This window comes from Trematomus bernacchii, unplaced genomic scaffold (assembly GCF_902827165.1).
Source record: "Trematomus bernacchii unplaced genomic scaffold, fTreBer1.1, whole genome shotgun sequence".
Lineage (NCBI taxonomy): Eukaryota > Metazoa > Chordata > Actinopteri > Perciformes > Nototheniidae > Trematomus > Trematomus bernacchii.
Window position 1 is genome coordinate 15,056,878 of NW_022987593.1, and position 26,446 is coordinate 15,083,323.

The 26,446-nt window shown below is 39.2% G+C and overlaps 2 protein-coding genes across 2 annotated transcripts; one reads left to right on the forward strand and one right to left on the reverse strand.

Annotated features, from left to right (window-relative positions):
- Window positions 1-3,601: 3,601 nt before the first annotated feature.
- Window positions 3,602-13,914, reverse strand: LOC117481813 (actin-related protein 2-B-like). The gene is given in 10 exon segments (XM_034129710.1): window positions 3,602-6,993; window positions 6,995-7,018; window positions 8,111-8,243; window positions 9,360-9,505; window positions 10,344-10,493; window positions 10,990-11,126; window positions 11,368-11,440; window positions 11,620-11,835; window positions 12,379-12,489; window positions 13,802-13,914. Coding segments are annotated over 10 exon segments (1,185 nt in total). The 5' UTR covers window positions 13,850-13,914; the 3' UTR covers window positions 3,602-6,846.
- A 4,459-nt stretch (window positions 13,915-18,373) lies between these two features.
- LOC117481814 (E3 ubiquitin-protein ligase TRIM69-like) lies at window positions 18,374-21,477 on the forward strand. Its single transcript, XM_034129711.1, has 3 exons — window positions 18,374-18,461; window positions 19,196-19,249; window positions 19,631-21,477. The coding sequence occupies exon 3, from the start codon at window positions 19,633-19,635 to the stop codon at window positions 21,385-21,387; it is 1,755 nt and encodes a 584-aa protein (XP_033985602.1). The 5' UTR covers window positions 18,374-18,461; window positions 19,196-19,249; window positions 19,631-19,632; the 3' UTR covers window positions 21,388-21,477.
- Window positions 21,478-26,446: the final 4,969 nt, after the last annotated feature.

Consider the following 26,446-nt stretch of genomic DNA (forward strand, 5'->3'; position numbering starts at 1 on the left):
GTATCAAAATGATCTTTTTATTTTCATTGATTGTATACATTTCCACAGAAAGGCCAGAATATAGTAATAATCAGTCTTACTGTTACAATTAAACTCAAAGACATTTTCCCCACATTTCGCTTCTTAAACACAAACAATTTATATTTTTTAATTATAAGTCAATGAAAAGACTTAACTAACAAAGTGTTTCAATGTAGTAAACATAAATTACTGCTGCTCCAACAACATACTGTATTTCCATATTTAAAAAATAGGCAAAGGAAGGAACCATTACAAAATATTTCAGCAATAATTAAATTTTCAAGAAGAGGTTTTGATAGTTTCAGGACTGAGAGCTCATTATGTGGTGCTACTTAATTTCCTGTGAGCATAGAAACAATCTTTATATAGTTTTTTTAAAGCTCTGTGTTTCATTCCACCATCAGTTTATCGAGTATCTCTCATGTTATAGGAATTGATCTTAAACCTCAAATGTAAAGACTGTTTGCTCATTTCACAGACGCATTTTCATCAGTGTCAGCGAGAGGCAACAGGGTTGTGATACTTCTTAAGCTAAAACTAATGAATAAGCTGGAGCAGTTCTGTATGGACGGACTCAAAGGAGACAAAAGCTTAACAGAAGAAGAACAACATTGAGAAAGTGCCCATGTGACGTCATGAAGGAGGGAGCAGGTGCTTTTCCTTATTCTTTCTTTGAATGTCTAACGTGTGTCTTTTTCAATCACATGAAAGCCAACTTGTTATCTTCTGAACGTGTAGACAAGTTAACAGTTTTCTTTCTCCTGCAAGTTACAAGTCTTTCATTTTTGAAATATACCTTTTCATAGTAATTGAAGGTTCAAACCAGTGGCTACCTGAGTGGTATGACGTTAATTAAATAATTACTAATGGACGAGGTTGGCAGTAAATCATAAAACATGAAGACTTGGTGGGAAACTAATATATACATCAGTACGCTAGTTTAATGCACCACAAGTCTGAAGCGAAGAGCAATCAGGAGTGAAGGCCTCTGTTTTAAAGCTGTCTGTCTGTCTGTCGATCAAGCTTCATAATACCACATTTATTTTTCTTTCTGTGTCGAGGAAAAGGAACCGTCAGCGTGTGTATTAAAGGAAAGTGCCTGAAGCCTCCTCTTGATTTACGTCCTGATGTATAAGGTTGTATTCATTGGTTTGTCTTTTTTTATATAATTCACATTTTTACCTATGTAAAAAACAGAATATATATATATATATAATATATGTATATGTATCAAGTGTATGATGTACATTTTCAGTTCTATTTTTTTATTGTTTCTAATATGACGGATGTAAATCTCTTCTAACAGAAAAAGAGACGATGAGACGTGTATAAAAAACATCATCTGGAAACGAATGCAGTGGCCTCTCTTTCTGTGTGTGTGTGTGTGTGTGTGTGTGTGTGTGTGTGTGTGTGTGTGTGTGTGTGTGTGTGTGTGTGTGTGTGTGTGTGTGTGTGTGTGTGTGTGTGTGCGTGCGTGTGTGCGTTGACAACAGCTCTGTGGGTTTGTCAAACTACGGGACGTCATCAGATTATTGTTGCATTTCTAAATATGGGGATTATCAGAATAAGAATGTTACTATACTTTTCAGAAATAGAGAAATATAATGAAGAAACACACACACATTGAAACACTTCACAAGTCTCAACACAGGGTGAAACGAGTCTCAATTAAAACCATAGCTAATCTTCCAGAAACGTCTCCATTGGACTTCTTTGTTAACTTCCGTAACATAGTGACATCACTATTTAACACCCACGCTTCTATTGGCTAGCGCTCCAACACATTGTACGTGATTGGTTAGAGATGTCCCTTAGCCTATCAGAGCAGACTGGGCTCTGGTTTCAGACAGAGGGTGAAAAGAGGTGCTGCAGCACAGGCAGTGTGAGAAAAATAAAGAGCTTTTTGAACATTAAAGCATGGAGACATGTCCCAGTAGAGACACTAAATACTAATATGATAAGTACATTTTCCATATCATACGTAAATACTTAATTATATACGGGCCAGCTAACCAATCAGAGCAGACTAGGCTACTCAACTACGAACCATATTAGCGTTTATTGTAATGCTGGGATCTCTAGTGGTCCAAATGATCAGATGAAGATCATATGATATCATTGAAAGCTCCACAAAGCTTACTTGAAAAAAAAAAGGTAATAAGCATTTTTATCAAAACCATGACAGATGATTTTAAATGTGAGATTTAAGACTTTTGGTTATCAATTAGAATAAGCAGAAAGTGCTCTTCAATCCACTTCAAAGAGATTAGCTTCTAGAAGATATTTTAAATGTCAGACACACACACACCCAGGATAGGAGGGTTGGTGGTCTGCACAGTCACATTTGTTTCAGATTTCATCCGCGTAAACAAAGCGAGGCAGGCAGACTCACTGGGGCCTCTGTAAATCAGGCCCAGACCCTACACACACACACATACATACACCCACATACATGCACACACACATGGTGATTAGGTTGTTTTACGAGTGCATCTTCAACTCTACAACCAAGCTTGATTGCTGCTTCATTTTTTCTTTAGTTTGACACTGTACGTGTGTGTGTGTGTGTGTGTGTGTGTGTGTTAGTCTATGGAAGACAATGTGTGTCTGTTACAGATCGACAGTCGTGGAAAAATAAATGTAACTAAAATGAGTTGCGCTACAGTGTATAAATTCCACCTTAATTCCAAAGATTATGTCAGTAAATCCCTTTAAAAGTGACATACCATCACAACTGTCCCTCAAAGGAGGAAACAAGTAGGAAACAAAGAAACAAACCGAAAAATTAAAACGGAAGAGCAAATGTCTCTTAATACCGTCTGACTTCCTGTCTGTGGCTCTCAGCTCCAAATTCATTGGAAAACAGTGGATTTCTTTGGGACTACTTTCAGCAGCGGATTGATCCACATTTGGTGCTCTAGTGAGTATTTGTGGCAGCAGGATAGTGTGTGTGTGTGTGTGTGTGTGTCAGTTTAAAGGTGGGGTAGGTAATTCACTTCAGAAACACTTTTTGTTATATTCCATGGAATGCTCTTAACATCCCGATAGCAATGAATATATTAAATGCTTTGACAATAAATACATAAAACATATCATCTGTGGAAGCTGTAGTACTGTAAAAAGCACGACCAATCATCTGAGCCGGCCCGGCTAAAATAACTGGATGGCCTACCTGCCTGTCAGCCTTCCATCTGTGCACAAACTTATCTCGTGCCCTCATTGGTCATGTGCACGGTCGTGTGTGTTGGAGGAGGGGCTCTGTAAGGAAGTCTGAAGGAAGGGGCAGATTTTTGTCGGTTGTGTACTTTCAAATTCGAGCGCACTCGAGCTGGTTTCTCCGTTCTTACCTACCCTAACTTTAACAGTGAGGCTCATTTGAGTGTTTTTAATATGTTTGTGACAATAACAGAGCTCTGTGGCACAAAGGAAGTAGATGTGTGTTTGTCTCCAATAAGAAAACTATAGAATATCACCAGAATCTTTATCTAAAAAGGACTAAAATAGCTTCTTCTTCATCTTGCTGAGGAAGGTGTCATTGCTAATATAAGACAACAGAATTAAAAACACAGCAACACCAGGCGTCTATAAATCACTTTGCTTTATTTAAATCAGCGGTTGGCAGTTATGTTATAAACAAAACATAAAAAGGACGACCAAAAATAATATCCGACAAGAATAACTGTAGTTGGCACTCGATGACCGTGTTCGACAAGAGGAAAATTATACATTGATATTTATATATGCAAGTGCCTCCAATATACACATAAGAACCGAGAAGGAAAACCACAAATACCAGCTTTTACGTGGTTTTCCCTTTTGCCTGACACCAGATTCTTATTAATATTACAAAATAATATATCAATAACCCACAAAAATCACCTTCGCCTGTAACCCCAAACCCACAAATTAATCTTCAGTTCAGTCGAGAAGGAGGGGGAGGTGTGGTCACGATCGAAAAGAAAACTAAGGTTTAATCAGAGGAATGCAAAATCAAAAAGAGAGACTGATTTTACTCTTAAGTTTTCTAAATAGTGCAGGTTCAGTGATTGAGATGCACAAACACTACAATGATCTCATTGGTTGAACATTATCGGGTCCAATTGCAACTACGCTGAGGCTTCTGGGTAATGTAGTACCACAATCGAACGAGATGATTTTTCAGCAAGCTGTAATATAATCTTTTATCTCAATAAAATGTTCATTATTGTAAAAGATATTTGGGGAACAAGAAATGTTTGTCCTCTCCAACCTATCATAAAATGGTAGTCATATTATCTTTTATGATTGTTGGGAAGTGAATTAATCCCAAATGAACCATGTGATAGTCATTTTGTTTTGAAAACCTGTCAAAATAAGGGTTATTACAATTGTTTTTTTAGTTATTTGATGATTTCTGTCCGAAGAAAACCTTGAAGCTTTGGCATCCAGAACAAACCATATGTTTCTCTACAGCAACTACTTAGATAACTAGTGAAATTATGATGTAAATGTAATTCATACTGTAAGATGGTTAAGAGGTTTGCACGAAGGTAATATAACATGGCAGGGCGCTTAAGTTAAGAGTATTAGCCATCCTGTCACTTTTTATTTTTACTTCAACACCAGATCTGTTTTCAACCAATGAGATTGTTCATTTCTATGATGCCAACATCCTCAATTAGCTCTGTACGATTCAATAGGCCACACCTCCTTTCCTCCTTCAAGACCAAGACAGGGAATTACTTCCTGTTGGACATTTCCTTCTTAATTCACAATATATTTTATTTATTCCCCCTCAACATCTGACCCAGAACCAGCCAATCAGTTTGTTCATGTTTAAAATGATAGTCCGATAGAGATGGCTGAGCTGTGTTCAGCTGTTGAGGGCAGAAAGCTTCAATGTGACCACAGTGAACATGGGGAATGAAACCGGTCAACAGTCAGACGTATGACAGTCTGTCAGAGAAACCCTGGTGTCCTCAGAGACAAAAAGCACAGCAATGATAAAGAACATCAAGAGAAAAGAAATGCATGTTAAAAAAAAAAGAAAAAGGGAATAGAGCCTCAGTGGTTTTGAAAGCATGGTGCGTTATTGTTAAGAGAAATTATGTAGATTAACCGTCCTGCATGAAGACTAAAGAATGACTTGAGGCTTTGTTATCGACAACGAATGAAAACCCTTCTCATACAAATCCTCTGTGATCTAGAAAGGTTGATTTGTTGGTAAACAGAGACACATCCAACCCATTAAGAGCTTCAACTGGACTGTTTCCAAATCCTACACTCTTTTAAATCACCATCCTTTTCAACACACGTGATTCAGGAAGAAGGAAAGAAAACTAGAAGACTGAGAAACATCCAGCTTTCTTAAGATGTTTCCCAACTATTCCTTTCAAATCTTCATAGTTCAATCTTGAGAAACACATGGACTCCCGCGCTCAAGAAGCAAGCAATCGAGACAAGCGAGGTGCTGAGTGAAACTGCACCTTACAGTGACTCACTGCCAAACAGGAAATGAGAGGGGGGGGTGGGGGTGTTATTTAATAATCAGTGTGTAAAAACACTCGGCATGTAATGGTCTATTTGTTCTTATATCTAATCTCTGTAATGCTCCACACTGTGAGCATTATTTTTTAAGCCGACATCTGTTTTGACAGATTAGGCAGCACATTTTTAGCAAGGCGGGGGGTCTCGTTTTGGAAAGGAAACACATCACTCGTAATAATAACAATAATCATCGTCGCCTTCAACTTGAAAACAGCCAGGAGCTTTTTCTGGCCTCCTGTGAAAGGCACTAGAAACAAAAATACTCGCACATAAGCTGCTATAAAAAGAAAAATGAGAATATCCCCCACTTCATCAAAGTGAACAGCCTGCATCTTAATGCCGTAATAACCGTTTTTTGTTTTTGTTTGACATATTTGAAAAAGCGCTTATTTGCTTACTTGGCAAGACTTTCATGTCAGTTCAGAATAAAGCTTAGACAGCAGCTAGTTAGCTTAGCATAGGACACAAAACCCATCTACAAGCACCTCTAAAGCTCATTGATTAGCATGTCCTTATATCTCTTTTGAACTACTTGAATTAGGTTAACTAAATACTGGAGGTGCCTCATATCAGTATTTTCAATTCCTCTCTTTTCTTGTCTATTCATGGTGAATGGCCTTTTTAAAGTTTTTTGTTAAAATGTTTACAAAACCCATCCTTGCCTTCAGTGACAACTAAAGCGTGTGCCCTGTGCTGGTTGCCAGGTTTTGTTACTTTATAAAAGACTGCTTCCAGTCTTTATGCTAAGCTAAGCTAACAGCGTTCTAGCATCAGTTTCATGTTGAAATGAAAGATATGAGAGTATAGGCTGCATGTACATGTATTAAATTGAATACAAGCCGAAGTGCAACATTATGAAATGTTCTGAATAAACTCTTGTACAAAGAAGTCAAATCCAATATCCAGTATTTTACAGAAAGATGATCCCTTTAATATCGGGAATCATGTCGCAATTGCAAAACCAGACAATATTGAAATGGTGCAGCCATGATGAAAGGTTTGCCAAGGAAGCAAATGTTACCTAAACTCTGGAACTAAATGGAGGACTAAATGGCGCCATCTTGTGCATCTTCAAACACATTTGTCAGTATTTCTTTTTTTTGGAGGGCATATATTCAAGAGCTCTGTTAACACCTCCTTCACCATGAGACTTCTTACCCCGTATCCTTCATCCTCTTCCTCCCTCCTTGCTTTATAAAAATGAGCGTGAATCGACGACACCCCGAGGTGAGCGATGCGTGGATATCAGCTGAGAGGTGTAGATGGAGGGAGGGGAAGTGTTTCTGTTTGTTTTGTGTTTTATCTGACGGTGACTCCGAGCTTCTCCAGCACGCGCGTCCCTTTCTCCTGATACTCCTCCCTGGTCATCCAGAAGTTGTCCTTGTCCTTCATGATGTCGGCCAGCACGGCGCCGCCCAGGAACACCATGTGTTTACGCCGGGGGGGGGTCCTCTATCCGGATCTTGAATTTCTGCGGAGACAAAGCGGAAAGTAGGGTGTCAACAGAGCGCTGACGGAGTGCTGGCACCCAACAGCGAACACCCTCTCTGTGTCTGGGTGTGTGTGTGTCTGTGTGTCTGTGTGTGTGTGTGTGTGTGTGTGTGTGTGTGTGTGTGTGTGTGTGTGTGTGTGTGTGTGTGTGGCTTTTCCCACTTTTAAATTACACTGCACATTTTTTGTTTTTCAGAGTCCTGTGTCAAATTCGTATTGGACTTACTTCGTGTATATATTTATATTGCTTGTAAACTCTTATTTTTTACATTTAATAACATGTTTATTTTACACCTTATCTCCTCTAATTGTGTTTTTATATGCACCATTAATCACCAAAGCAAATTCCTTGTATGTGTAAACCTACTTGGCAAAAAACCCTGATTGTGGCTCTGACATTAAGCTTCATTTTATCCCGTTATATCATTTTAACTGAAGTCTGCAAATTAATGTACTCCAACTACGATACATTTCCAGTAGCCGGTTATTATTAGTAATGAAGTCTAGGCCTTTATTATAAAAGTCTGATACTGCAGTGACTGGAAAATATTCACCAGACATCATCATGAGGCTCTTCATCTTAAGAAAACATCATCACAATTTGACATATAAAAATACCCTTTGACATAACTAAGAGTACATTCAGAGGCAACAAACCTAACTAACAGAGATCGGTTTTGGACATTTTTAGACATATTTTAGTAAAAGTCATCTTTTTTTAAAAGGGACAAGTGGTGTCTTCCCTCGATGCCTCATGTTTTAAATCAAGACATATCCTGACAGGACATATACATTCAAATGACAAATAATAATATGGTAAAACAGAATATGAAATAAAATAAAGTAAAAAATAAAATACAAAATAGTTAAAAAATTAAAATAAAATAAATTAAAATAAATAAATTATACAAAATTAATTAATAATAGTAAAGTAAATACAAATAAATAAAAGCATTTTACAAAGGAGTGACATCTTTAGCAGAGAAGGATCGGTTACACGGGGACATTTTCCATAATGTTCTTTTGAAACTCAATGAAGTTCAAACTGATGTTTTCAGACGCTTGTACTCACAGATAGCTTGTCCACGTCTCCCTTCAGCACTCTCTCCAGGTACAGCTGCTTCATCTCGCGCTCCAGGCGGGACGGCAGGCCGGGGTACATGGTGGAGCCTCCGGACAGGACGATGTGCTTGTAGAACTCAGACCTTATTAGAGAAAAACAATGAGGTTAGGTTTTATTTCGTCACTTAATCCTTGCTAGCTGTGAGAAGTGTTCATCTTGACAAAGTATGTGTAAACATGTTAGTCATCATTTGTCTCAGTGTCTTATGATGACCTTAATTCTGTTTCAGACGGTTTTTCTAACAGTCTAAGGAACGAAAATCAACAATGGACATTTTTTAACTAAATCATATCTCAAAGGTTCAATATTTTTACCGACTTTTTGAGTTGTCTTAGTTTTTAATACAACTTGTCAACATTATTGTTGGTTTTACTATCCAGTGAAGAGATATCAATGCAAGGCCAGTTTATAATGCAGCACATGTCAACAAAAGGCATATCAAAGTTCTTTACAAAAAGCATTTAAAGGGGACCTATCATGCAAAATACACTTTTTGATGTCTTTTATACATAAATATGTGTCCCCGGTGTGTCGGGGAACTCACGCAGCGTCAGAAAATAAAACCCGCTCTCTTTTCCTCCGTACCCAAATCTCTAAAAACGGGGCTACAACGGAGCTGATCCAGATTTGCGTCCGATATGACGTAATATCTGAAATGTGGACCCACGGCCCTATCAGAAACGTTGCTATCAGAAACAATGCCCGACTGTTTTGGACGTAATATGGTCGGTGTTTACATTAGCATCGCTAACACTCAGAGCTAACCTGTACTGGAGAGCATGTGTGTGAAGAAGCAGGAAATAAAAAGGAACTCACCTTGTGGTATAACTGGCAAGAGAGAAAGCCTTTGAGCTCCATACTGTTTCAGAAATAATCCTTGATAATCTAATATGGCGTTTCATCACGGCAGTATTTAGTTTTTTATCAAATCAAACCCCAAATCAGCACTTTTGAAACAGGAAGTGAAATAGAGGGATATGAGGCATGGCTAGAATGGGTGATCTGTTTGGTATTTTGAGCAAAACACTTCATAGACATGTTTTTTATATATTTTTATATGTCTCAGACCTATGCTATTGCCTAAAAATAGCATGATAGGTGACCTTTAAAGCATTAAAACAGACAGAACATGTGTGACTCAAAGAGGGATTTTTACTTGTCCATCAACTATAAAGACGAGCAGTCGCTGGCAGCTCACCTGGTGTCGATGTCTGCGGCCTGGATGGTGTTGAAGAGCAGCTCGGCCACCCCCACCCCCTCCACGTTGATGAGGTGAGGCTGAAACAGAGCCTCGGGGGCTTCGAACCTCTCCCCTCCCACTTTGATCAACCTGCCGTCCGGGAGCTGAGGACACAACAAAATACCAGCCGTCAGAAATGTGATAACGTCTAAAAACATTTAGGTACTGTCCTCATTATCAGTGAAGGAACAAAAAGAAAACAAATATATATATGTTAATAATTGAGTTTTTGGGAGAAGGGGTGGGATTAAATAAGTGTAAACTTCTTCCCACCCCTTTTCGGATGTGTAATTAAGTAGATTATTTGTTTATATATAATTTGTAAATTAGTAATACTTTTGTTTATCAATTTGACACTGCTTAAGTTTGTATAGTATAATAATTCTCATGTTTCATTTCATTATTATTTTTATTTTTTTGTATTATTGTTTTTTATGGATTTGCACAATTTAAAAATACACAAACAAAACAGAGAAGGCAAAAAACCCATTGGACTTATTTAAAGCCTCTACCTAAATAATATTAAAAATCACAATTGTATATAAAACACAAGATCAGTACACAAACAATTGCTTGAATGCAATAAAAATGGCAAACTTTAAGAACACTATACTAAACATTTTAATTAAATAACACTGGTGTGAATGTGAAAACCAGGCATCATAGAGTGGTCTAATTATTTTTCAGGTATTTTTAAAGTAGTGCAGCGAGGTCAAAGTCAACTTTATTGTCAATCTTCCAGTTCCAGAGAGATCGAAGTACCGTTTCCCACAATCCCGAATATAAAAACAAACATATATAAAAATATGTGTGCAAATATGTATATACCTAGGCTATATATACACAATCAAAGACACATTTTTACATGTGCACACATTAAGACCTAAATAAAAGCACAACAATCAGGTAGAGATTCAGTTTCTAATCATGACGTTAACTGACCGTGTACGACTCCACCAGCACGGTGGTCTCCAGCGCCAGCTTCTGCTCCTGCTCGATGTTATAACCCACGTAGCACAGCTTCTCCTTCATCATCCTCACCGTCTCAAAGTCTGCAGAGTGGTTGAAGGCGTAACCTCGCAGCAGCAGCAGCTGGAAGACGGATTTCATGGTTATCAAAGCATCAAAATACATTCATTTAACATTTTACAAAGAATAAGCCACTGTGTAGAACAACTAGCGCTTCAACAAATAGGTTAAGTGAATGCAATACATGTACAACAAGATGGAAAAGACCTAAATATGTGACATGACAGGTAGTGAAAAGATATTAATTATTTTAATATTGAATTCGTTTTTTTTCCTCGAGGGTTTTCCTAAACACTGAATGCTGATTGGATAAAAGGACATTTTTTAATGCACACTTAGGTCTTGATTTGCTTAGATTTTCTGCACAAATGTGTTAAAAATCTGCATTAGGGAGCATCCTACTTGTGTCCATCCACCTGACAGTTGTGACAAGATGCTAATTAGACAGCATGATTATTACACAGGTGTTCGCTGGGCTGGTCAGAATAAATGGTCACTTTATAATGATCCATTGAGGCTAATATAAAGACAGTCCATCACTGTGTGTTGCTGCTGGTACCTTGATGAGGTAGCGTGTTATGTCCCTTCCTGCGATGTCCAGACGTCGGGTCAGGTGAGGCAGCGAGAAGCCCTCGTACACCGGACAGATGTGAGTCACACCGTCACCAGAGTCCACCACCACTCCAGTCAGCAGCCCTGAAACAGAAGAGTGCAAGGATGTGTATTACTTAGTATTCAAGGTGTGCATGTGCTACCAATACCTGTTAATCTGCATTGCTCTACAGCTCCACTGGTAGTCGAACTATGTAGCTCCATGAGTTTTAGAATTTAGCTAGAGGCTTTTGTTAGTAAAAGTATTTCTTGCTTGGATTTTGCTCAGAGAATAATAGCTTTTTTAGTTTAGCTGTGAACATGAGTGCTAAGGAGACAAACTAACCTTGAGCGTAGAGAGTGAGGACAGCCTGGATGGCGATGTAAACTCCTTCAAACTGGTACGTTTCAAACATCACCTGGCAGGAAAAAAACAGAAATAAGGTAACTATAAAAGCATTAAAAAAAATTGTGTTTCTGCCACATTTTCAATACAAATCAATTAGGATGACCTTAGGGCCCATCATCCTGATCCAGTCTCTCAGGCCAAAATGAAAACATGATGTGAGACTTTACATGTGATTGTACCACAGCCCACCTCTATAATCTTTTCTCTGTTCTTGGTGGGGTTCATGGGCGGCTCGGTCAGAAGGATCTTGCAGTCGCGGGAGTTTATGTTGAGTTTCTCGGGGCCGAAGGTGTAGTCCCACAGATGCTTCATGTCGTCCCAGTTCCTGACGATGCCGTTATCCATGGGATAGTTCACCTCCAACATGGAGCGCAGCTCGCTGGCTTCATCGCCCACCATCAGGTCCTGTGAGGGGTCAAAGTTCAATAGATCAGTTAGGTATTTACCTGCTGTTTCCTTAGGCTAATGATCTTTTAAAGTATCCCACAGCCACAAAGTTTACAATTCATCAGCTGAATTATCAAAATCATTTTCCTTGTGTCTTACTTAAAGGTCTCCTATTATACTATTTTTAGGCATATAGGTGTCAGATATATAAAAAACCCATTCTAGCCTAATACCCCTCTATTCTATACAGCCCTGTTACAAAATTGAGAAAAAGATAGAGGTTTGTATTTTCTGACACACATTTTTATGTATAAAAGAAATCAAAAAGTGCATTTAGAATAATAGGTGACCTTTACTTAAGATAGTAAGTTAATGAAGTGAGCCTCGGCAGTGTTTGGTTAAGGTCCAAAGCTGCAAAATCTTTGTATATTATGGACAATAATTATTGCGCTTTCATACATGATCACTTGTGTTAATTAAGACCCAACTTGTTTCCACTTTTCACCATCCCTCCTAATACATCTAATGAAAATATTGCAGTTACAAGGATTTCCATGTTACCTTTATTTCAATGTTGCCAACTTTAGCTGTGGAGCGGATGATTGGCCGGCCAACCAGCGCTGGGAAAATGTGTTCGGGGAAGTTGGAGCCTGCAAAGCCGCACTTGACAAACTAGGAAGGGAATGAAAGAAGAAAAGAAGGAAAAACAATTGTTACAAATACAATATTTGAAGTATAATAGATGTTAAATAAGCAAAATCCTTCACTAGAGCAACATCTTGTAGGTTCAAAAGGGATATAAATACACACTGAGGCGACTTGGTACCTGTGAACCACAATGTACATAAGAATATGATAATGAACTGAGATTGAAACTCAACTCAATTCCTAAATAGCACTGTATGTAAGAGATACAAAATATGTATTAAAAACGTTTTTACTTGGATATAACAGAACTGCTTTGACTTGAATAAAAGTCACTTTTCCTGAATAGTTTAGCATTTATAAAGGCTACTACAAACAAAATCGGCCATTTAAAGACATGCTTAACAGTGGTGGAAAAAGTATTCAGATTCTTTACTTGAATAAAAAAGTACTTCTACCACACTGTATAAATACTTAATATCAAGTAAAAGAACTGCATCGAGAAGTATTAAAGTAACGATTAGGAAAAGTAAGTTAAAGTATTAGGAGTTAAAGTACTCGTAGGTAGCTTAAAAAACCCAAAATGATTAGCAAATCTTCCGATTTAAGAAGCTGTAGGTGACTGTACTTAGTGACACTGATCATTCAAACTGAGTGTCTGCACTTTCTAACGAGGGCGGGGCCGACTGAAGAGGCTACTGAGCTAACCTAGCTAACTAAAACAGAAAACAGAAAAATGGGGATTCTGTAGTAAAGATTATTAATTATTGTATTTCTAACTCGTCCTTTAAGATGGCTCCTGGTGGTTTTGCTTCGTAATATTAAATAAACAAAGCTAAAAGGCACTCAGCTAGCCACCGTGGCTAACGTGTACTGAGCATGTACGGAAATGGTATTAATTGACTTCATGACTTTGAAATGTAAACTACTAAGGTGTCAAAATGGAGTGTTAGATTGAACAGGGGATTGTTTTAGGGTTTTTTTAAGGTTAACTGACAGTGCATAACGTGACCAAAGTTACAAACCAAAGCTAGCTAAACGGCTAAACTAACCGTTAGCTACCAGATTGAACAAGATTTGTATAGAATATTGGGTATTTAATGGTGTGCTACTGATAAATATAACCAAAATGTGTCATCTGTAGCCCTGGTGTAGATGAATGGATCCAGCTGACAGACACATTCCTCTCACAACCCACCCAGACATGCTAACGCGTTAGCCTGTTAGCTCGATAATCACTTCCTGTTTCCAGTTTTCTCTCCGTTTGCTCATCAAATTGCAGGAGCACAAAGAGCGACACGGAGGGAGATTTAAATCCACCGCCTGTTCTCAAACTTACCCCGGTTCCATTGTCACAAACAACGATTTTTCTCCCTTGACTGTCCATGTTTGTTCCCTGAATTCAGCAGCAGCCTCCTGCCAACGTCAAGCTAACCAACCGCCGGAAGCAACACACCTAACACTTCAGGTGGGGTTCTTTCACAATAAAAGCCCCATCTCCATACATACTCATACAGTGGTGGGACTGAGTAGTATTCTGGAGCTTTTATTGAAGGTACAAATACTTATACTATACTGTAAAAACACTCCACTATAGCTAAAATACCAGACTCAGGGACAGTTTCCTCCCACAGGCCATACGACTGTTAACACCTGAACTTTTGAAAGAACATCCATAAACATTCATCTGTTTGCAACTCATACAGTATATCAATATTTCAATCACTTGTATATAGACTATTCTGCACTATTTCTACTATATTCTATTCTATGTTATTTACTTGCACTATTATCTGTTGTATTGTGTTGCACTGTTGGAGGAGCCTGTGACCTAAGAATGTCATTGTCATATCTACACTGTAGCTATGTACAAATGACAATAAAAGCCTTGAACCTTGAATACCTGCCCTGAGTAGATTAGAAGTGGAGGCTGCGCTCCATCAGGACCAAAACCTCTCACCACCTGAACAGTTTCTTCCCCTCCGCTAATGGCCTCATCAACAAGGCCCGGGACCCCCACTGACACTGACTTCTTATCCTCCCCAAAAACATTATGCATTACATTAATGCATGTGAACAACATCTTGTTGTTTTTTGTCTTTCTTAAAGGTCCCCTATTATACTGCTTTTCATCAATTTATTATAGGTCTCAGATATATACAAACATGTCTCTGAAGTGTTTGGCTCCAAACACCAAACAGATCATTGCAGCATCCCATAATCCCCTCTGTTTCAGCCCTGTTTCCAAAGTGCTGATTCTCTGTCTGTTACTTTAGATGAAAATAAGGAGCACTCCCCACGCCCCTCTGAGAGAGATTTGGTTAAAAAGAACACAATGGTGCTCTAGTACCCCTTTCACACCAACGGTGTTTCAGGGCCGGTTCGGTGCTGGTGCTTGAAAAGCACCGGGTTTTCCTGTTCACACCGCAGCGGAGCAGCGTCATAGCTCCGGAATCCGGTTCGTTTCGAGCACCAAAAAGTTGTCCGTCTAGAAGCAAGAACCGCATACGTCACGCTTACGTCGGAGGGGGGCGAGATTAACCTGAGCTAACACTTAAGGCGAGTACGGCAAATAAAAGTTGTAACAAGCAGTAGTGCTGAGCAAAGTGACTAGAACGCAACCACACACTTGTTAAAAAAAACACACTTTATAAAGTCAGGCAACACTAACCAGGCTTCGTGTGATTCTGTTTATTTGTACCTTACTTTGACCATCCGTTCGCTGTTATTGATCATTGTGGAGAGCAGGCAGACGTTTTGTTTGTTATTATAGCAGCTATCGGATGGAATCAATACATGGGCTGCACAGGTTGTCATGTCCGACTATCACAAGTAGAATCATAATGAAAAATACGTCGGTAAAAAGTGCCTGTAGAAAACTGCTTAGCAAGTAGTCAGTTTAGCTTCGGTTGCTATGCTAACATCACCCATGTTATACCAGAGAAACTTTCATAACAGCGTTGTGATGCCAAACAGCGTCAATTCAGACTGACACCAAACAGCGTCAATTCAGACTGACACACATTCACTTAAGGGGAACTGGGGATATGTATCAGCTGCTTGTGTGACAGTCAGACAGTGAATACTTTAGAGCCGTGTGAGCTAACCCGGAGCTAACGGGAGAATACACTCGTGGAAGAGCAGCCGGCCAGCACTGCAGCGGTCGGTAAATGCCGCTGAAACGCATTAATAAACAATGAACCACGGCACTCTGGAGAAAAGTATAAGGTTGGAGAAGTCGTTATTTAATTTAATCTGGCTTCGTATGATTAAAAGCAACGCAGTCCCCGACCCGTTGTTATTGTGAGGTGAGCTCCGGCGTTGGGGAGAAACTCAGCGACGTAAACTGTGACGTCATGACGCAGCAGCGGCAGCACCAGTCGGGCTCTGAGCGGTGTGAAAAGAGCCGGCGCTAAACCGAAGAACCGGTTCTGAACCAGAAAAGCTCTAGCACGGAGCTTGAACCGGAGTTGCGTTGGTGTGAAAGGGGCATAGGAGGAGATTCGGTGATAAGGTGGGGGGGGGGGTTACCTTGGTTGGTGATTGGCTAATAGTTACACAAGCCAAAACATCGTTATGACATCATAAAGTGGCCAAAATCTGATCAGCTCATTTTCAGACAGGTTTTTATATAAATGGATCAGGACAAAAAGAGAGAGAATCTTTGTTCCTGAAACTTTCAGAGTCTCTTTACACAGAGGGGACACAGGTTGATGTAGAAGAGACATGAAGAAGTGGATTTTGCATAATAGGTGACCTTTAATACTGTGAGCCATGTTCATGCTCAACTATCTGACAGCTTTTTGCATATTTTTGCACACGTCTGCACAGCTCTCCACTTTAAAATATAAAACACTGCAGTTTATATATAATAATTGTCCAAAGTGTTTTTGTTTTTTAGCTTTTAAGGTTATTTGTTTAGTTAAATTTGGTGTAAATACTTGTCTTTAGCATCGTTTTTTTATTCTAAATTGTTTCTTAAAAATACTTATTTTTTATTATCCTTATATATATTTTTTCTTTTACCTACTTTGCAACTTATTTTTTTAGATTGTTTATCTTCGCACCACCAGATACCAAAGCAAATTCCTTGTATGTGTAAACGTACCTGGCAATAAACTTGATTCTGATTCTTTATATTCCACTCATAGCAGTTATGATAAAACAAATATTTAACCCTCCTGTTGTGTTAGTTTCCCCCCCTCTTACTTTGGGTTTCGCGCTCAAATTTGACCGATCCTGTTTTAACTGCTATTACAATAACACAAAAACCATTCATCATCACCAAATTTCATTTAACACCCTTTCAAACTGTAAACATTGTATCATACTACTGGTATACATGAAAAACTGCAGTAAATATACAAAGAATAGACACTGAACGTGTATTGCGTGTGCCAGGTGTGATCCATGTGGGGGGATGGGCACATAAGAGCAGGAAATGTATCAAATTGTACTGTTTGTGTGTGTGTGTGTGTGTGTGTGTGTGTGTGTGTGTGTGTGTGTGTGTGTGTGTGTGTGTGTGTGTGTGTGTGTGCGTGCGCGCGCACGCGCGCGTGTGCGTGCGTGCGTGCGTGTTTTATCTGATCCGGATGGTTACTAATTCCTTTTCTTTATGGCGATATATTTCTATATCCAGTTGACCGGGAACACCATGGGTGTTACAAAGTTGACTAAATCATCCAAAATTAAATGAAAGTGGTGATCAGCTATTTTATATGTTCAAATGTCTACTGTGAAGAATATCATAAAGCCTTAATGCAATCGAATGTAAAACCAAAAAGTTATGATTGATGAAAAACCCCAACACAACAGGAGGGTTAAGCATTTCTTTGTGTAGCCCGTGATGGAAAGGAGCAGGGAGAAGATAGTCTAACTTTACCTGCCCCTCACTAAAAACAGATGGTCTGTCAATCACAGCTGCTTGATACTTACAGTAACCTGAAACCAACAACACAATTGAAAGTCAACACAACAACCTACCATCAGCCAAACAGGTTACCTGACATCTTCATACTGTCTAATTATTATTTCTTTATACAAGGCCATCTCCACTGAACATGGTGGGGGTAGTATTCTGATCCTTTTATTGAAGTAAAATGACTGCAAATTAAATTGCCCTGAGTAGAGCAGACGTTTATGCTCTACGTAGTTATTATTCTAATGTGTGCTATGCTCTTAATGTCTTTCATTTTTGTAAAGCACTTTGAATTACCTTGTGTTGAAAAGTGCTATATAAATAAACTTGCCTTGCCTTGCCTTACATTTCTCTGATTGATTCAGTGGGGTATGTTAAGGAATAATTCTTCTAGATATCTAACCTTTTGCTCTGTGACGTGTTATGATCTACTCTGACGTCTGTTATCTCCTTTAAGGAAAGGCCTTGGTGCCATATGTGTTGTTGTCACCAGTTTGTGACCGGTCAACTTGTCTGGCACGAAGGGTAATTGTTGTGAGAACGCTGAGGCACTTCTTTATCGGTGTTTGTGGGCTCTAGGATGTGAAATCCTTGAGGCCATGAGTGTCGGACGCAGGTGGCTCAATGTTCCCAGCTGTTTAGTCTACTCCTTCAGAGATGTTGATTTCTCTCTGTGAACCAGTTAAAAGGTCTAGCATAGAGAGAGGCTCTTCAGAATTGACGTGGCAACTCTACCGTGTAGTCAGAACCTCTGACTCTTTGACTTGTGATGTGAATCCTCCGGCCGAATACTCTGAATAAACCCATCAGTGTTTGACATCAAAGCTCCAACTCTCACCGTGTCTCCTTCCTGAGTCGGTGACTCCATGCATTGCTACACAGAAGTTTCCTCCACAGGGTAAAACCAGTCCACCTGTTCCAGCTGACCTGACTGGAATGTACTTATACCTGTTGCAACATCCTTTCCAGTAAAAGAAACTGAAAGTATTTGAGAGCAAAAGCAGAGCAATAAGAAAGAAAGAAACATTAATCTGAGATCGTAACATCTGCTTTAACGACCAAAAGGCTCTTGCAAACACTGGTGAGTACTATTGATCATATTTTAACCTTTCAACAACCAGCATTTACAAAAATCTTTACTTAGACAGGATTTTTCTCTGTTTTTCACACGCACTCATAGCAAATATTAAACCACCACAGATCGTGAATATGAACATTGTTAGATCCATTGTAAGCTTGTGTGAAAATAGTGTTTCAAAATTATCTTTCTCTAACAATATATCAGACACATTCTTGTCAATCTTTTTTGTTTAATTAAACATTTGTAGAGATGAGAAAAGTCACACAGCTGAGTTTGTATACATGTTCGTTTGTCGTGTAACTGTTTAAAGTAAACTTTAAAAAATTGACCTAAATTAGTTTTCATGCCTTTGTTTGAAATGAACTCGACTTTATTAAATATAAAGTTTGGTAAAACCTCACAAATGAGTACCAATATAAAACATTTGTTTATTAATGAAAGTCATTACTGCTTCATTTTGGTTTACCAGATTACACATATGTCCAATTTGACCTATTATAACCAGTGTGTTGTTTAAAGTTTCAAAAAGGGCTGCTTTTAAGATTTGGGTTAGGCTACCTGTATTATAGGGTGATCCTGACACTTTAGAGAAGGCGGGGTTATTATGCAACCTCTTACATTTGGCTGACTAATAACCTAACAGATAGGTGTGCCTGCTATGGCTTACTGGTATGAACATCACAATAAAGTGAGGCAAGGTCAAACTATTTTCCTATTTTTTTTTCTTTCTGAAGAATCATTCAAGTACATCAGGCTTATCTCCGCAGCAGTATCTCTGACCAACACTGGTAAGTACAGCTGTTATTGTTACATAATGAAGTACAAAAAAAAAACATTTCCATTTATTTACTAAAGTATGGGTAACACCAAATATTCAGCTGTTTGTAATGTAATTTGTAATGTAGTTATATGACAAAGGACTTGAATCCTAAACTAAAGGACCCTGTCTTGACTTGAATATTCAATTTGAGTAAACTCCTTTAAGCAAATGGCTGGCTGTTTTTACCAGTGGCTTTAATTTAATTGTCCTGCATCGTCATTTACTGATTACAACCAAGCTAGAATAAGAATGGTTTCAGAAAAAAGATTATCTGTCCCAAACATTTGATAAAACTCAAAACTTTGATGGATTTCTTGCCACACTTCTCACTTGTGTTCCCTGTGTTTAGATATGGCTACTGCCAGTTGCCTACAATCTGAAGATCAGTTTCTGTGTCCCATCTGTCTGGATTTGTTAATTGATCCAGTCAGCACACCATGTGGACACAACTTCTGCAAGAACTGCATCACCAAACACTGGGATATAAGTGACAAGTGCCAGTGTCCCATGTGTAACAAGATGTTTGACAAAAAACCTGAAATGCGAGTCAACACTTTCATCTCTGAGATGGTAGCTCAGTTCAGACAGTCGGCTCAACAGAAAGCCAGCAGCAGCAGCAGCAGCTCAGAGCAACAAGTCTTCAAAGCAGGAGAAGTTCCCTGTGACGTCTGCACTGAAACCAAACTGAAGGCCCTGAAGACCTGCCTGGTGTGTCTGACCTCCTACTGTGAGACTCACCTGGAGCCTCATCTGACAAAGTCAGGCCTGAAAAGACATCAGCTGATCGACCCTGTGGAGAACCTGGAAGACAGAATGTGTCCGAAGCACGATAAACCTCTGGAGCTGTTCTGTAAGACCGACCACACATGTGTCTGCATGCTCTGCCATGTTTCAGACCACAAGATGCATGATGTGGTTCCTCTGAAAGAAGGATATGAAGGGAAAAAGGCAGAGCTGGGGAAGACAGAGGCTGAAATTCGGCAGATGATCGAAGAGAAACAAAAAAGTATTCGGAGGGTCCAACGAAATGTTAACTATAGCGAGAAACATGCTGAGGAGGAGATAGAGTTAGGTGTTAAAGTCTTTACAACTCTGATGCAGTATTTTAAGAGAAACATGGCCTGCCTCCTTAACACAATTGAAGACAAGCAGAAGACAATACAGAAACAGGCTGAGGATTTTATCAAAGAGCTGGAACAGGAAATCTCTGAGCTGAAGAAGAGAAGCTCTGAGGTGAAGCAGGTCACACACTCTGAAGACCACCTGCATTTTCTACAAAACATTCCATCCCTGAAAGTTGCTCCACCAACCAAGGACTGGACAGAGTTCAGCATCCCTCCATCATCATATGAAGGGACTGTGGTGAGAGCTGTGGTTCAGCTGGAGGAGACACTCAGTAAAGTGATAAAGGAGCTGCTTAGAGCTGATCTGAAGGCGTTCCAGAGGTACGCAGTGGATGTGACTCTTGATCCTGATACAGCACATCCTACTCTCATCCTGTCTGATGATGGAAAACAAGTTAGTCATGGTAATGTAAAGAAGAATCTCCCAGACAAAGAGAGATTTTCTCATTCTATTTGTCTTTTAGGAAAGCAGAGTTTCTCTTCAGGCAGATTTTACTTTGAGGTTCAAGTTAAAGAAAAGACCAAATGGACTTTGGGAGTGGCCAGAGAGTCGATCAACAGGAAAGAGAACATCCAACTGAGCCCTCAGTGGGGTTACTGGACTATATGTTTGAGAAATGGAAATGAGTACAGCGCTCTTAATGTACCCCGAGTCAGTCTCTCTCTGAAGTCTCAGCCTCAGAAGGTGGGGGTGTTTGTGGATTATTCAGAGGGTCTGGTCTCCTTTTATGACGTAGAAGCTCCAGCTCTGATCTACTCCTTTACTGGCTGCTCCTTCACTGAGAAACTCTTCCTGTACTTTGGTCCTTGTCCTAATGATGGTGGTAAAAACTCTGCACCTCTGATCATCTCTACGATCATGTCCAGCAGTGGCTCAGTCAATAGGGGCTCAGTCAGTAGGGGCTCAGTCCGTAGGGGCTCAGTCCGTAGGGGCTCAGTCCGTAGGGGCTCAGTCCGTAGGGGCTTGAACTGTGAGCTGTAGGATTGCCGGTTCAAGTCGACCAGACCTAAATATGGAATGTGGACTGCTACTTGGAGAGGTCCCAGTTCACCTCCTGCCCTGCCGTGGTGCCCTTGAGCAAGGCACCGGACACCCCCCTTCCCCCCTCACTCCCATTGCTCCCCGGGCGCTGTACAATAGCTGCCCACTGCTCCTATACTAGACTCATGGTACTAGGATGGGTTAAATGCAGAGGCCAAATTTCACTGTGTGCTGTGTGCTCTGCATGTGTGACCATTAAAGAGGGTTTCATACCTCACATTATATCTAATCTATCGATCTATAAGTGGCTCCAAGTAGACGAATAATTCGATGTTGCATGAAAGGGAGTGTTGAATACGAGAACAATGGGAACACTCAGTGGTTTTAGTCGGTTTTTCCTCTGAGCTGATTGATTATGATCATTCAGTTTTTATATCATATATTTTTTAACTTCAAGTCTTTATAATCACTGGGTTAAAACACAGGTTTCTCAATGCTAATGATTTCACTTCTGCAAACACTGTGGGAACCAGTGATGTGTGTGGAAGTGTTTGAAATGTGTACATTGTCAGATTAATGAAATTTAAAGTGGAATATATCACACTTTATGTAAAGGTGAAGGTTGTTCAGTTATGGGGTTTTGCGCTGTACATTGTTGTTATACTACGGGGATTTTTTTTTCTCTAACTTAATCACAAATTCTTAAAGTGAAAATAAGCATTGAAGACTTTAAAGTCTAGTGTAATCTTATCAAAATAAACAATGCTCAAGATTGCTAAAATATAGTGTAATTTACAAAGATATAAGAGTCCATGAAAGGTGTCACATCTATGTAATGTACCTTAATTGCCTGATCAGTGTACATATACAACTCTATGTAATGTAAAATGTAATTTTGTCACAGATGCATGCAAACGATATCATTTTGTAATCCGTGTTTCCCACATTAGTTATACTTTTGATATCTTTATAGAAAACAAATAAAAGCAAATGGAACCTTTTCAGAAGTGAGATTTAATTTGGTGTACTTGAATTATTTAGATAATGTCCAGATATTTCACAATTTGAGCAGCATAGAACAGAAAAATGAGACTACCACACAATACATTTATTTTATAATTTACTCCAATTTGAGAGTGTACTTCTGTTGTAAAGGTTAAATATATTACTTTATCTAATATCAGAAATTATATAGATATATTACAACCTTTAATAATGTTATTCATCAGTATTGGAATGTTTACATTGTGACTCAAGTACTGTACTTGAGTAAAACTTGAGTTACAATTTTAATCTTATTCAAGTTCAATCAGGAAAGACTTCATTTTGTTTAAAGAACATTTCTTGACACATGTCATAAGATAAATGTTAAGTCTTTGGCGATTAGACCCCGATCCTGAAATCGTATATCTAAAGGGGAAATGCAGCCGTGAGCATATAGGGAACCCCCCGGGGTCTAGACACTGGTGATGATGCTGAAGATCTGGATTTGATGAGGAGATGGGATGAAGAGGAGGTGTGATGAGGTCTTTGGATTAGCTCTCCTGGCACTGGATGTGATGAAAGGAGGTGGATGGGGAGGAGGCGGGTGGCAGCATGAACACCTGAAATCACAACTGACTGCAGGAGAGAGGAGAACCATTTTAAAGTTTGGCTGCAGCACGGTGATTGGCTGTTGAGATTGAGGTGAATGTAATACAGTAGGTTAACAGAAAGCCTGTGATGAGCTGATTGTATGCAGCTGCGGAGTGAATGTATATCAGTCTTCCTGAAAGAACTTGCGCTGAGCTTCATTTAATTTATTTTTCTACTTCAGTTAATATCACAAGGAAATGTTGTACATTTTACCTCAACACTTAAATATGTTAAAGTTAAATTAAGGTTTTCGCACACAAAACAAATACAATTATACCGATAATTAATTCACAGAAAATGTATTTTTAATAATTCAAGGAAAGTTATTTTTCATGCAAAAATATTTTATGTCTCCAGCAGTGGCGTCGCCTGGCCTGGGCATCCGGGGCTTTAGCCCAGAATGTTTTTTCTGTAGCCCCGGACAATTCTCCCTCAATAATATAATACATTAACCGTGCTTTACGTGAACCTCATCATGACACAAGAGAGGAAGGCAGCACTGTAATTTCCCGTGTTCAGTGAATGCAACAGAGGCATGACACCAGACCAATCAGAGAGTTGCATGGAAATAAACGTGTGCTTGTGTCATTCAAGCTCGGCTCTGTGTGTGTGTGTGGCAATAGAGTGGCGAAGTCCCTCCCCTTCCGGTTGAGCCCCATGGGACCTTATTTCGGAAAAGTTATGCATTGAAGTCAATGGAGAGAGAAAGATTATCTTTCGATCCCGTTTGAATTGTGCCACGAATTACACATATGATGTTTGTCAATTTAAAAGATAATTTTGCAAGTAAAAAAAAAAAAAAATGTGTCGTAAAACTGTGAAGTAACACATTTGTTTGTGTGAAACGCTCAAAGAACTACATCTGATCTCTGGTCAACAACACACGTCACCAAGATGGCCGTCACTACTGTCTTGTCAACACAAGAGACTACCCTCACTATCACTACAATGAAACACGTCCTGAAGAATGTCATGCAAAGCTGCCTGCCTGCCTTCCTTTGATTCTCTCTGAACTGCCTGGTCGTTTTAATGTTTAATGTCAACCATTTGTGCAGATAGCATGAAGTAGAGAAGATCGCTAGCGTTAGCGTTAGCATTTCTCCCCCGGGCTTAAATTGTGTATTATAGAATGATCACACCGGTGACAGTACTATTCAAAGGGTTCACGAAATATGACTACTACTCTTACTGTTTAACATTTTGGGTTACTTAACGTTACTTCATGTTAAGGCTAATACAAATGACAAGGCTGTAATGCTAACTAACGTGCTAGCTACTAGCTAGGTAGCTAACTTGATCCACACACTCCTCTTTCATCAGACGGGAAGCGAAAGAACGAGCAAGACCCATTGCTGGTATAATAACAACCTGGTACTAAGCACACAGGCATCTTGTGAAAGTTATCTTATCTTAGCCAGCGCCATATAGATAGATTCTATCTATATGGCGCTGATCGTATATATACGGTATTATACGTGTATCGTAGTGTCTCAATTGTGACATCACTTACGTGACTCTGGGATTTGTAGTCTTTCTAGTTTCGTATTTTTCAAAGTCTTATATTTCAACAGTTTTAAGACAAACTGTGACTTTTTTGACATGGAAATGATTTTTTAAGATTGACAAACATCATATGTGTAATTCATGGCACAATTCAAACGGGATCGAAAGATAAGTTTTCTCTCCCCATTGACTTCAATGCATAATTTTTCCGAAATAAGGTCCCATACCCCGGAAGTAAGTGGGAGGGACTTCGCCACTCTATAGCGCATTGTGTGATAGAGAGAGAGAGAGGGAGAGAGGGGGAGGGAGGGTCCGGTGTCAGCATGGACTGTGTTGTTAGCATCTGGTTAGCTAGCTGCACTAACGGACGTAAGGAGCTGTTTGTTCCACAAGAAGCTGGAGGAGAGTCCTCTCCTCTCAGACTGAGAGACTCAGGTGAGCTAAAGGACTCTCTGAGTGTTTAGATAGTTAACTTTAGTCTAAGTTATCTCAGTGGGTCTCAAACGGTTTGGTCACAAATTATTCAAAAGATTATTTCCGCGGCACACCTTCATATGATCATTATAGTTATTAAAAAAAAGAGAATAAAGGAAAAACAGTTATGAAATACTATATGGCAGTAAAACAAGAATAGAGTTTAAAAGGGGAGTGATTAGTAAAATATCCATAAAGAAAAAGTACATCTGTTTACAGTTCTGCTTCATATGGGTGTTGAGAGAGGTATCCATAGATCTCTTCATTTTGCTCTCAAAGTGCACCAGATTGATGCATTTAACTTCAATATTTAAAAAAAAATCTTCCCGGGGGAGCATCCCCCCGGACCCCCCTAGAGGAGGTGAGCCACCCACTCATAAAAAATACCACTTTACCCCTGCCTATATGCCGTGAGCTGATTATCGAGCCTTCATTGTACAGTAACAGTCTACTGTGTGTGTGCTTGTGGGGAGTGTTGCAGTAAAAAATGCCACTGTAGTGCCGCCGCCACTGTGGGCTAAGCCCCGAATGTTTTCAGGTCCAGGCGACGCCCCTGGTCTCCAGATTTACAAAATAAAGATTTTGCTGATTTTTCTTTCAATTAATTATGTATAATATGGGGGTTTGGACTGATCTCTGAATCATTTCAATGAGAGTTTTATTATAATCGTGACACCAAATATTTTACAAAATAATCATCAGATTAAAGGTGGGGTAGGTAATTTTGGAGAAACCAGCTCGAGAGCCCCTCCTCCAACACACACGAACGCGCACATGACCAATGAGGGCACGAGATAAGTTTGTGCACAGATGGAAGGCTGACAGGCAGGTAGGCCATCCAGTTATTTTAGCCAGGCCGGCTAAAATGATTGGTCGTGCTTTTTGCAGTACTACGGCTTCCACAGATGACATTTTTTTATGGATTTTTTGTCAAAGCACGATATTCCTTGCTATCGGGATGTTAAGAGCATTCCATGGAATATAACAAAAAGTGTATCTCGAGCCGGTTTCTCAAACTTACCTACCCCACAATCCATCATTTAAAATTATGATTTATTAGATTTATCTGAACTGTAAAATTATACTTTTAGCCTACATTTAAGCCATCTTTATGATTTTTATTTAGGATTTTTACATTTTATTGCAGGACTTTCTGCACTAAAAGTGAAGTATTAGTAGGCTACATTTAAATAATATCCTACTTGCATGTTAGCTGCAATTTGTCCCTTCAATAGCGTTTTATTTGTCAGATAGTTTCAAGATTGTTATCTTTACGGTGTTCATATTTCATAATTGTTTATTTTCTACTCTTTTTCATTTCTAATGATGTGCAATGCCTTGTTTTACACACTGCTGTCAGGAAAACATGTCCCAATTTGGGATCTATAAAGTATATCCTATCTTATCTAATGTTATTTACTGAATAACTTGATCTGATTAATTGTTT